Source organism: Sphaeramia orbicularis, chromosome 24 (genome assembly GCF_902148855.1).
Source record: "Sphaeramia orbicularis chromosome 24, fSphaOr1.1, whole genome shotgun sequence".
In the NCBI taxonomy this organism is placed as follows: Eukaryota; Metazoa; Chordata; class Actinopteri; order Kurtiformes; family Apogonidae; genus Sphaeramia; species Sphaeramia orbicularis.
This window is the reverse complement of record NC_043979.1, coordinates 18939198-18952458: the sequence shown is the minus strand read 5'-3', so window position 1 is coordinate 18952458 and position 13261 is coordinate 18939198. Positions and strand designations below refer to the sequence as shown.

Sequence of the window (13261 nt, the reverse complement as noted above, 5' to 3'; positions counted from 1 at the left end):
AGCCCATTCTCAGTGATCTGTTTATATGCAAAACAATTGGGGATATGTAAATGTGGGGATGTAGTTGCAACAGCCATGAAGTGCAATTTGTGCCCATGACTTGGCCTTTTTTAGCCAGACCACTTGGTGTTTTTTGGCATTTTTACATTTGTTCTGGTTTGAATCAGATATTGAGTTGGGAATTTTCCCACTTGATTTGTTTTATTTTCACCCAATGAACCAAAATGTTCCACTGTGAAACATGAGATTCACTCTGCTCTCTGCTCATATGTGTTTAGAGCAGGAGCAAGAAAGTAAAGAAGGGAAGGTGGTACAGTGTTCTGAATTATTTACATAATTTCTGTGAGGCAACAGGAGCCATTTTGCATCAAACTCATGCAGTTGAGTTGGCTTAGAATCATGTCGTATCTCACATCAAGGTCGGATCACAACCATACCCAGAGCATCTCAGTATTCAAGTGTTCTCCGTTAGGCTGTTTTGATCCACAGTAAAATGTTATTACACTGTTCACACCAGACCAAATACACTGCACGGAGGGGGAAAAGAAAGCACAGTTTGATTCCAACAGACCAAAAGCTGCAGATGTGAAAATCCTCTCAATCCACCAGTGGATGTAAAAATATCTACAGAACTAAAAATAAGATTCCATTAAAATAATTTTTAGAGATATGTGGAAATGAATCAGAAATAGCGAATGGAGTTAAAGAAAAAAGACGATAATGAGTCACACAAGGAAAAGGACAGGGAGTTGCAGTTTTGTACTCATTAAACCTGAACTTGAAGTTCAATAAACTGTGAAATCGTTACAGGCGGGCTGTTGATAAGGTTCGCTGTTGATAAGACTTTTACAGTGAGCATTTGGCTGCGTTTACCTCAGTATTCTAGTGAGACATCAGTCGTATCAAGGCATTCTCCACCCTCCACCTGCTCTGCTCTGAGCTGCCGTAGTACCTGCCGTTCTGTCTTCTGTTACCGCTCTTTGAGTGTGCTGGCTTAGTGTCATTTATCTATGTTATCCTTTTTTTCTTCCTGTTTCAGGTTAATGTCACGGCTTCAGTAGCATGGGTAGTATAAATAGGCCAAGACATTAGTATTAACAGTGACAGTAGTATTTTTCTCAGGTAGAGAGGAAATGTTTTGATTTCACCTTAACTGTGTTTTTGTTTCGTATCACTTTTTAAATTTCCATTCTGCACTTCGTGAATTCTCATACTGAGCTCTTTAATTTTTCAGGGCAAGCTTCAGTGAGTAGTGAGTATGCAGCAAAAACCACAAATCATGTTTTATTTAATACAAAAATCCAAAAGTATCTACACAGATCTAAGATTAACTGAGAAAGGGCTTTTTGATATCCAATTTGTGCATAGTGAAGCTTCACACTGAAATCATAGTAATGGGCCATAATGGCTAGTTTTGGCCAGGGAACTATCCTGCTGTCCTCAGTGGAAAGGCCGAGTGGAAGTGTCCAGGTGGGGGGGCTGGACCAAACATCTGGAGAGGCGGAGGCAAGGGAGGTGTAGAGAATATAAGGACAGAGGTGTTGGAGGGCGACTCAGCAGGGAGATGAGAGCTCCTCCGGCTCCCTGCCGAGGTTGAGTAGGCCGTGACATTTCCAATTTGCTCAAATTGATCGCCAGCCAGACCTTCTCTTCCCTGCCCTCCCCGTCTGTGGTGAAGCCCATGCCCAGACTGTGGCGTGTTATGATGAATGGGCTAAATGTCAAGGACTTGAAACCCAGCTCAGATCCTCCATAGCTACGCTCCATTTAGTATTCTGCCTCTCCAGCCATGAGAGAAATGCACCCTGACTTCAGGAATGTTGGTTTGTGATATTGGGGACTTTTTCTACTCAAGAAGTGAATGCATATGACAAATGGTCCAAATAATATATTTTCATATATACGTTGAGGTGGCTGGAGGTGCAATGGTTAGCACTGTCACTTCAGAGGTAACAAGGTGCGAGGGTCGAACCACAGGTATGCATGTTGTCTCTGGGTCTGCTCTGGGAATGATGCTTGAAATGTAGGAGGTTATGGATTACTTATTAACCTGATGAAAATTTAATAAGTAAGATAACTATTTTAAAAACATCAAGTACGAGACACTTTTTTTTTAAAATTGTTTACAACTGGGCAATAAAGCTAAAAAATGCAAATGCAAGGCAGTGCAATTAGGATAAACAATCCAAACCATGCTCAGGGTTTTCCCACCTGATTCCACATGAACGGAACCTCCTGTTAGCCAAATTTGTCTCGTCTGACCCTTGTGGTCCAAAAATATGCTAAATGAGAGCATCCATATATGGTGAAAAGACCCAAAGAAACAGAATGACTGAATTCTGTTAGGTTTAATTAGTCACTCTCTAACACCATTGCCCCGTGTCTTCGCTCCAGGTGCTCCAGCTTCCTCTCACAGTCCCCAGAGACGCAGGTTAACAGGTTAATTGGTGTCTCTAAATTGCCTGTAGCTACGAATCTTTCTGAATCTATGTAAGTGGTTGTCTGTGTCAGTGTTGCCATGAACCGACAACCTGTTCAGGATGCTACCCTGCCTCTCACCCAAAGTCATCTGGGAACAGCTCCAGCTGCTTATAGGACTCCAAGGTTGGTGTCCTATAAGCGGTTATAGATAGTGGATAGACATACTGTATATTTTTTCCTCTCACTTTATCCTTTTAAATAGTTAAAGGATTTCAGCGTGTTGTTTGTTTGATGCTCTTTGGGACTGTGCTGCTGAGGTGAGTCACAGTCAAGTTGTGGCACAGCAGTGCTGAAGGCCAGAATCAGTCGATAAGGAGTCTCGCCTACACACTGATGAGAACAGTGGCACAGGCTCAAAGAAACTCCTCTGTAGTTAGCTAGCGGGGGATACCTGAGACAAGGTCACACTTAATTACTGAAGCGCACATCAAAGTTTGCCTTTGGAGTCCGTGTCGCATTTGTTTATAGGATTAAGTCTCCAGCACAGCACACCAAGCAAGTCTGTTTTAAGCCTGACCTTCTGAGAAGCAGTGGAGTCATCCTTTTATTAGCAAGGAGGGTGGTATGGCACCCCAATCTCTCTCTTTCCCTTTTCCCAGTACATAATTGAAAATTTCCAGGAGCTATTTCTTACTTTGTACCAGACTCACATCTTCCTCCTCTTAGATTCTTTTCAAATTTCACAAGTGTCTGCCACAGGTACTCTTTTTGTAAGAGGTACTCCAAAAGATATACAGCATATGCTGTTGCTCAGGATGTGATGACACTGACATAACCACCTACATCGCAATGAGTTCAAAGAAAACGTAAGCTAGCCAACTCAGCAAGAATCCTCCTACATCCTAAACACTTCAACAGGAGATGAAACCGCAGGTCATGTTCTGTACAAGAGCTCATCTCTCACTGGAGATTGTGCTGTCGTCGGGGAAAGTGTATACCGTGCTGATGAGAGAATATGAACCAGGACATACTGTACAGGCTTATTTTGCTCTCAGAGATGTTTTTTGAGGGGGGCTGTACAGTAATGAGGCACCTTGCTGAGGCAAAATGCATCAAAAGCACAGCTGTAATCACAGTCGCTGCTCTGAAAAGTAGCTCCTTTCCATACTTGTGAAATTCACTTGACTTCAGAGCTGTGGTGCTACTGAGCCAGGAAAATGTTCTCCTTCAGTGTCAATGTTAACCTGATTTGGGATGATGATTCTGCTGGCCAACAGCTAAAGGATACACTCTCCCCCTCTCTCCCTCTAACTGCAAATAAAAAAAAAAAAAAATCCTAATACAATCGTATTTGGAGAGGAGGATAAAGCGGTTGCACTCAATGTCATCATCTGGCAGTTTTATATCAAAGCCCAAGGCCAGACAAGAGGTCTCACTGAGGGGAGTCTTCAGTCCAGACCTGGTATATACACTATTCTGTTTCAATAAGAAACTGTATCTCTTTGTGATAGTCTGGATTATATATGATTTCTGCTCAAATCTATCTGTCATATTGCATTTTCAAATGTAGAGTGAGTTTTAACAGTGATGTGCAGCTTTACAAAAATGCAGGTGAGATAAAAGTCAGACGGAAATAACAGAGACAGCATTAAACGTACAGTATATGAAGAACCACCTACTGTCTACCACAGCAAAAGTATTTACACTCATCAAAGATTCCCATCACACATTGTCCACTCGACATAATTAATCTGGATCATCATACACTAGAGAATAATTTATCTTCAACTGCAAAACCTTAACTTAATAAATGTATCAATTCACAAGACCTGGTTTTAACCTTTGCCACTGCTGAGCTCTGCCTTGAAGAATACATCCATCTAAAATGCAGGAGTCAGAATATTAAAAAGTCTAGATCCACTTTCCCTTGCAATGTTAAGCTGAAGTTCACAATGAAGTCATGCTCAAACAGTGGAATTTTATATCACTTGATAAGTTATCCTGTAATAAAAGTGCATGGATGGATAAGCAGCAAAAGCAAACAGTTTTTGTCTGGTTTGTACTGTGTATTTTAGAAATAATGAGACTTGTTTTTTTGTTTTTTTTCGTTCCCTTCCCAAAATCCTACTGCCTTAATTTGAATTTCACCGAAAATGACTAAGAGAGGGGGAGACGAAGAGAAAAACAGCACACAAGAGAGAGGTTTGGAGACATAAAAACTAATTGAAAGTGGTGAATTCTTACAAAAAAAAGAAACAAAAACAGATTGTATTGTTCAGGCAGTGTCCTCACATAGATATCGTACACAACTGGATCCTGAAAGGTAATGATGACTACGGACCCGCTGTAATTAAAGCTGTGTGACAGGATCATAGAAAGGTAATTATAAATAGCACGATGTAGAAGCAACAAATAAAAAGCCTGTTTCTTATTACATTTTTAATTAGGTGCATGACACATAAAAAGAACATACTATTAAGTGTGTAAAAATAGTCTATTGATGTATGAATATAAAAACAAATTAAAACACTTCTCGTAATATACAAGAGATGCAAAAAAAAAAAAACAAAAACGGAGGGTCGGTCAAAAATATCAACATCAAGCATCATACTCTAGGAGACATAATAGAGCCATAATTTGTCTCTTCATACTCATACCACGTCTCTGTGACTAAATGTGACATGTTCTGTATCGCGTTCACTCTGCTCTGTGTTAGTTTCCCATCCCACAAATTTCCCGCTTGCATCTGTGATGTGTGGAAAAATGAATCATCCACATAAGCAAAAATATTTCTGTGAAGAGCGTGATTTGTGACAAAATGAAATAAGTGATAGATTGGAGTTTAACATGAAACTACAGATGTTTCTTGTTTTGTCACAGTATAAATGTCATCACACAGCAGTGACTTTAAAGGTAAAGTTAAGTTTGTGTTGGGGTATATGGAGTGTTACTTTGGGAAATCAACATAGAATAGAATAGAATAGAATAGAATAGAATAGAATAGAATAGAATAGAATAAACTTTATTTGGTATTTGCACAGATACATCGCATTATAGGTACATTGGAATTCTTGTGCGTTTCCCTGAGTCACGGAGTCAAAAAAAGACATGAACAAAAACAGAAACAAAACATAAACACAGCTAAAGGACATAAAAACAGTTATTGCACAGGCAGACACAAATACACACTTGTAAAAAAAGAGTACTGTATCTGAAAAAATAATAATAAAAGTACTGGGAGGTAGAACAAGTGAGAGACAAAGTCAAAAAAAAAAAGAAATCAATACACAAAGCATTATTTAGTAGGGGTTTTTTTTTGTATTTTTTATCCCATTTACTTGATGCCATCGTTCACATATACAAAGTATATCAATCAAAAAGATAATTTTAGTCACAGTTTGATATAAAACTGTTGAAGTATCAGAAAAGTACATATATAAATGCACCCGAAAGTTATGAAGGTGACGTTAACATACAGGGGTTGGACAAAATAATGGAAACACCTTCACCTCAAGATGATAATGCCCCAATCCATACAGCTAGAATTGTTAAAGAATGGCATGAGGAACATTCTAATGAAGTTGAGCATCTCGTATGGCCGGCACAGTCCCCAGACCTCAACATTATTGAGCATTTATGGTCAGTTTTAGAGATTCAAGTAAGACGTCGATTTCCACCACCATCGTCTCTAAAAGAGTTGGAGGGTATTCTAACTGAAGAATGGCTTAAAATTCCTTTGGAAACAATTCACAAGTTGTATGAATCAATACCTCGGAGAATTGAGGCTGTAATTGCTGCACAAGGCGGACCTACACCATATTAAATTATATTTTGTTGATTTTTTAAGGTGTTTCCATTATTTTGTCCAACCCCTGTATGTATATATCATTTTCTTGCTAAATCAGGGTTTACCTGTGTCCCTGTGGATGTTGTATGTGCTTTGTGTGACCCGCCTGTGTTACCGTCTCCTTTCCTGCAGGGACTCTAAATGCCTTCCTGAAGCAGAAGGGTCAGATGACATCCGAGGGTCCCGTGTGGTCACAAAGTGGTAACCAAGGTTACCTCTGGAAGCAGGCCAAAGTCAGCATCCATCCAACAACATCCTTCCAGGTGAGACCAAAAAACTTAATCAGTCCAATACACAGCAGCGTTCCCCTTGTTGCCCTCTATTTTCTCCTCTGTCTGCGTTTGTGTGGTGAAGTATTAGTTTCCTTAGGGGCTGCATATTGATGTAGCACTTCACAAGCAGAGAAGTGGACAGAATCTATAGACATTGCTTGCTATTGAGAAAGCAATATCACTAACACTTTACCATCAGGAAGCATAATCTTTTGGAGTAGCGAATATAACACTACAATATTCTCCATCATTTTTACAGCTGCAGTTTTGGAAAGTAATTATAGTTTCTTCTGCACTTCTGTGTCTTTTTTGTTCCCAGCATTACATCTAACAGCACAGACTCCATAGGCAACCTAGGCCTAAAATTTTGTGACATTAAAAACAGAAATAAAAGCTTGCCACCTGCTGTTTTTTATCAGAGGCAATTTAGCTAAATTACTGTGTATTTACTTGTATATTTATCTAGCAGCAGTGCTAATATTCTTGTTTTTGTTCTCTGCTGAGGATAAACAGATAATAAGATAAGCTTGTTTTGCTCTCTCGAGGTGGTACTCGAAGGTATCCGGGGACCAGGAATCGAGGGGGACATCGCCATCGATGATGTCACCTTGGAGGAAGGGGAGTGTCCGCCGCCCAGTGAGTGACCCCGCCCCTCCCCTCCCCTTCTGCGTCTCTCCTGCCCCTTTAGCTGACTCGTCTCACTCTAAGCCCCTGGACAAGGCTGAGATCAACAAGAGCAGAGCTAGTCTTAGACAGTTGCCAGCATTGAACTACCATCTCATGGGGAAAAAAGCGTTGCCATAGCAACAGTGTTGTAATCACATGAATGATAGCCGTGCAGGCTGAGAGGAGCACTGTAATTGCACTGCAGGAACAAACAAAAGGTAAAAACAGAAAAACAGGACACAGAAAATGGCCTGCAATTGACAAGGTGATATTGGTAGGCAGACAAACGCTGCTCCTTTGATTGAATCCTTTTTATTTTTAGTTGTAGGTGCATTATTTCCAGAAGCTTCATCTACATCGAGGTCTTTTAGACTTAACTTTAAAGATTTTTTATCACAAATCAGCTGGTGATCTCAGCTTATAAGATGTACTCTTTTTATTACTGCTATATTATTATTGGAGTTATTTTTCATTTGGCTCCATTATGATTCAAAGCGACAACATTAATTCATTTGGAATTATAGGAGTGGTCGCCCAGGCTGAGGACAGAGTAATGTAATGAATTATGCAATTCAATCTCACATGATGAATCTTACATGACTTTATGTGATGTAAGAGGGAAAAAATTAGAAAAATGGCACCAAGGTTGGACGGCTGTGAGGTCTGACTGAAGACAGGTTCAGAGCAGCTCTTTTAAGATCTGCTCAGACAGGATGGTTCTGCTTTTAAACACAGAGGAGGGAATCTGAAAATGCTAATCTCCAGCTGTCTCTCATCTTGTTGAATCGTAGAGATGAAGAGAGGTGGTCGACACACACATCCAGTAAATGAAAGGTGTGCAGGACCCCAAAAAAGTAAACGTCACTTGTGGTGAATACATTTTTGGGAGCTCACAGGTTATGCTGGTTGTTTCAGTTTTTGAATTGTAGAGAGCCCCTTATTTTATGTCCTGCTCCTGTTTCCAGCTTACACAAGAATTTACACTGACATGAATGTGTGCTACGTGAAGGAATCTAAAGAACTGAATAGTCATAATGTAGGGCTGGGCGATATGAAAAAAAATCATATCACGGTAATTTTTTTCGTATCAGACGATATCGATATGTACCATGATATAAATCAAATCACTATTTTTGCCTAGCTTAAATTTTCTGTTACTTAGATCCGTTACTTAGATTTCCGTTAGTTAGATCAGAAGGAGAGAGAGAGAGATACATACACTACCAATCAAAAGTTTGGACTCACCTGGTTTGTCTTTATTTTCATGACTATTTACATTGTAGATTCTCACTAAAGGCTTCAAAATTATGAATGAACACAAATGGAATTATGTAGTTAAAAAAAAGTGTGACATAACTCAAAGCATGTTTGATAGTTTAGATTCTTCAAAATAGCTACATTTTACTTTTATCACTGCTTTGCACATTCTCGGCATTCTCTCAATGAGCTTCATGAGGTAGTCACCTGAAATGTTTTTCAAAAGTCTTGAAGGAGTTCCCAGTGATGCTGAGCACTTGTTGGCCATCTGTGGTCCATCTGATGCCATTTAAATGTGAAGCTGAGTCCAAACTTTTGACTGGTAGTGTTCGTCGCAGTACTTATGAAGAAGTCCCTCCCTCTGCTCTTACAATTATCCCCCCTCTGCTGTTATGTATTATTCCCCTCTTTTATTCATCTCCCCCTAGCCCCCATCTAAGATTTATTGACCCCCATCTTATAAGTGTCTTAAGTTTCAATTACAGTTTTACAGCCGTATGGTTTGTGTGTATTAGTATTGCGGTAGACACAGACCACAACACCCCCGTCTGTCTAGCCGTGCTTACATCTGAGTTCAGGTCTGCAGGTGCACCGTAACTGACGTAAACCAAAAGTGAAACAACATGTTTTGAAAGTCCAACTCCCAGCTTCTATGCCTCTGTTGTACACCGGAACCGAAACAGTTTGCACTCTACTTTTCAGTAACCCAGTCACCTGTTTTCAGTCAGATTTTCTCCCGAGGAAAGAGCCGCTGCAGCCCAAACATTAGCGTGTGACCTGTGGCTGCTCTTCCGCCTGTGCTGTGTGCGTCAGCCTAACTTGACGTGGCTCTAGCATGATTGGTTCAGTGTGGCGCTACTTAATTATGATTGGCTGTTCTCACGTCTGTCAAAACATGGACGAATGAATACTATCGAAATTGTATCGAGCATGTCTCATATTTCTATCGAGGAAAAGTGATCACGATATATATCGTCATCATTTTATCCCCCAGTCCTAATCTAATGCATAAGTTCAGTGATTGAACAAATGATTTCAGTTGCTCCTTCCTCCCTAATGTGATGTACACATACCCACTGTAAACAGTACAATATGAGTACACTGCAAAAATCTAAATCTTACTAAGTGTGTTTTTCTCATTTCTACTCAAAATATCTCATCACACTTAAATAAGGCATAATCACCTAAAGCAGGGGTGTCCAATCCTGGTCCTCGAGACCTACTATCCTGCATGTTTTAGTTGTATCCCTCTTCCAACACACCTGATTCAAATGATAAGTCTATCATCAAGCTCTGCAGAAGCCTGATAACGACTGTCAGGTGTGCTGGAAGAGGGAAACATCTAAACCATGCAGGATAGTAGCTCTCGAGGACCAGGATTGGGCACCCCTGACCTAAAGAGTAACTTTTCAGTGTGATATAAGAACTTATTTTTAGACAGCAGATCTTGAAAATCTTATTTCAACAAATCTCACTAAGATAATTTTCACTTGTTCCATTTGCAGATTGTTTTGGTTAATTCAAGCAAAAAAATCTACAAAATGGAACAAGTGAAAATGATCTTGGTAAGATTTCTTGAAATAAGATTTTCAAGATCTGCTGTCTAAAAATAAGTTTGTATATCTCACTGAAAAGTTACTGTTTAGGTGATTATGTCTTATTTTAAGTGTGATGAGATATTTTGACTAGAAATGAGAAAAATACACTTGGTAAGATTTAGATTTTTGTAGTGTAATAACATGGCCAGCACCAGTATGAACCTAAACATTATTCACTTAGGGCCTGATTTACTAAAGGTTTGTGCGTGTAAAAGCGTGGGCAAACTTGACTGCGCACACAAAAACATGTTGAAGTTTATCTACTAACAGGGCACACCGAGGTTTGCGCCTTTCAAATGGGCAAAATCGCTCGCGCAACCCATTTAGTGTGTTTGCCTTGATGAATATGCAATATAGGCGTTTCTGCCAGAATGCGCAAAATTATTGGGAGGAGTAAATGCAAATATTTATTTAGCGTGTGAAATGTGGTTTGGTAAATTTACCAAACCTGAAACTGATTGCAGTGGCTGAGTTTATGTCTATATTTAGCACGTCTGAAAGGCAGGTTTTAACTGGCACAGCTTCGCGCAAAACTGGCTACAGTTGTTGTGGCGAGGAGGCGGGGCATAGGCACAACCAAAGGCAACGCAGAGAATGAATCTGTTCTAATCACATAAACATTTTTGGAATGACGGGAGAAAAAAATAATAATAATTTGAGAACAATGGCCCCCCACGCCAGTTCGGCCAGTGGCACATCACCATTAGACTGACTCCTGAGAGATGTCCCGTCCCCCCCCTGCACGCACGCACACACACAAACAGTGCTGTCCACAGTGTTGTGACTGGGCTCCTGAACCGGCTATAAGCGGATTTTTTTTTTTTTTTATATCATGCCCACGGACTTAAAATTTTTCGTTCACCATGCAGAGCGACATAAAGAGAGAAGGTATTTATTTTACTAATAACATACTTCACCACTGATAAACAACAACAGAGAAATGCCCATTCACCCCTCTGTGTGGAAAAAGACCAACTTCATATATATGAGTGCTGGCATATCCCAGATCAGTTTTTACAGCATACTGTCTCAATGACGACAACCAGTAGTGCACGCAAAATCCTCATTTAATTAGGGCGGTCTCCAAAGCTTTGTGCCTGTTGTCATTTGTGCAGGCAATCTTAGTTGATCACCCCTGGCATGCAAATCAATAGCACACGCATATTTTAGCACAAGCAAGCACATTTGCGCCAGTTATTTGTGATGGGATCAACAATGCAAGGCAGCACAGGTTTGATCCACCCCCTCACCTCAAACAGTTTTATACCATCTTTGCTTATTTTCTTAGTTTCTACGTGTAGTAAAAGGATGCAGTGAATATTCACACAAACCTTTTTTCTGGGGCAAATTCTTCCCCAATAAGCTCAAAACCAAATATTGACTTTGAGAAGTTATATTTGTTCAACATCATAAACCAAACTTTAACTGTGATGCCTCCCAGTAAGTTTATTATTCATAAACTATAATTCATAATTAAGAACTCACCTGAAACCCTGAAGACATGCAGTCTGTCTCCTCATCAGCCTGCTCTACTTCTCTAACCTGTTGTTTTTCCTGCTTCCAAAATAATTCAGTAATAGTGGCATTTTCCATGGTTTTTTGAATTTGAAATCCAGTTCTTAATTTAATTTGTCTGTCTGTTTTATGTTTAGTCCTGCTGACACCTTGACTGATGGTCCACAGATGACCAATATCAGTTATTGATTATTTTTCACAATAAACAATGTGACTTTGGACTAGTCATTTACCAATTACTGGTGTCTAAGTCAACATGGTCAAATTTTTTGTTATGTACTGTAGATCATGCGAAAAAATGCCTATTACTGAATTAAGTTCAAGTTCTGTGAGTGTACATGAAGTTCAAGAAGTAAGATATTACTATAAACTTCAACAACTGTTCATCCAAAATACTGAGAAGTACATGCCCCCTCTGTGACCCCTTCTGATAGGGTGTGACCAAAGTAGAAAATACCCATTGATGTATGGGTTTATGACAGTTTTCTTACAGAATGTGTGAAAATGGCATCCCAGGCTCCATTTTGCACCTTCCGACACTAAACTGTTATTTATTCTGTAGGGAATGACCCAGTCGGAAAAAATACTGCATTAGCAAACAAGTAGTCTCTGCCACTTTGAACAGTGTTGTGTATTTTATTAAATAAAAAGTAACCTCATGTCAGTTTTTGGATGTGTGTAACCAAATACAGTGGTACCTTGTTTAATTTAACCCATAAAGACTCAGCTCTACTTTGGTGGCAGTTCCCAAATTAATTTTTCTCTCTATTTAACCTTTCTTAAGTCATTTATCACTATTCATTATATCATCCTCTGTATTTAGCATTTTTTTCCAATGTAAATCAGGTATTTTCCTATATTTAATCCCTTGATCATGTTGATGTTCATTAAAGCCCAGAGTAAATTCAAAGGTTATTAAATCAGAAACAGAGAAAACTGAAGAAAAAGTGACATTTTCAACAAATCTATTAGTAACTGAACATAAAACAAGTGTTTCCATCCACTGTCATTGATCCAACTCCATGGGTTTTACTGGTGAATCAATGTTGTAGAAGATGACGGTGTTTCCACAGTAACCACAGAGCCTCTGAACGTCCAAATGGGTCATATCTGATGACTGTGAAAAGATGGCAATCTGTATTTTACGCCAGTTATTTACATGGATTGCTAGGATTAATGGATCAACAGGTATTAAACAGTTTAGATCAGTAGATGGTTTTGGTCTCCAGTGGCTGTTTGGGTCTGTATGGGTTAATTGGTTCTGTGACTGAGCTCGTAAATCAATTTGCTCGTATATCAAATCAGTTTTCCCCATTGAAATTAATTGAAATGCCATTAATTCATTCCAGCCTCCAAAAAGGCCGGATCCTCCATGTGTCTTCTCACCATGGTGTTTTGAGGAGTACCGACAGGTTCTCATTTTTATGTAACCTACCAGGAGGCTCTGGAGCCGCATGTGGCTCTTCCATCCCTCTGCTGCGGCTCCTTGTGGTTTTGGGAAATTAATAATGTATAATTTAAATAAGTTTTTAATTTAAATATATTTTACTTTAGTTGATTCGTTTTTTTATGTTGAAGGTTATGGTAATATTAGGTATCACCGGTATTATCTCCTGTTGCACAATGAAGTCCAGTCGCTGTCCAGAGGTGAGGTGCTGAAACGCTTTCCCACGTGTCTGGAAGAG

General features: G+C 39.5%; 1 protein-coding gene across 2 annotated transcripts in view; it reads left to right on the top strand.

Moving 5' to 3' along the window:
* LOC115415393 (MAM domain-containing glycosylphosphatidylinositol anchor protein 2) overlaps positions 1–13261 on the top strand; it is a 200537-nt gene that overhangs the window by 183003 nt on the left and 4273 nt on the right. For both annotated transcript variants that reach the window (XM_030128949.1, XM_030128948.1), the window contains exons 16-17: positions 6401–6531; positions 7086–7176. In XM_030128949.1, the coding sequence (XP_029984809.1) occupies positions 6401–6531; positions 7086–7176 (222 nt within the window). The remainder of the gene's footprint in view (positions 1–6400; positions 6532–7085; positions 7177–13261) is intronic.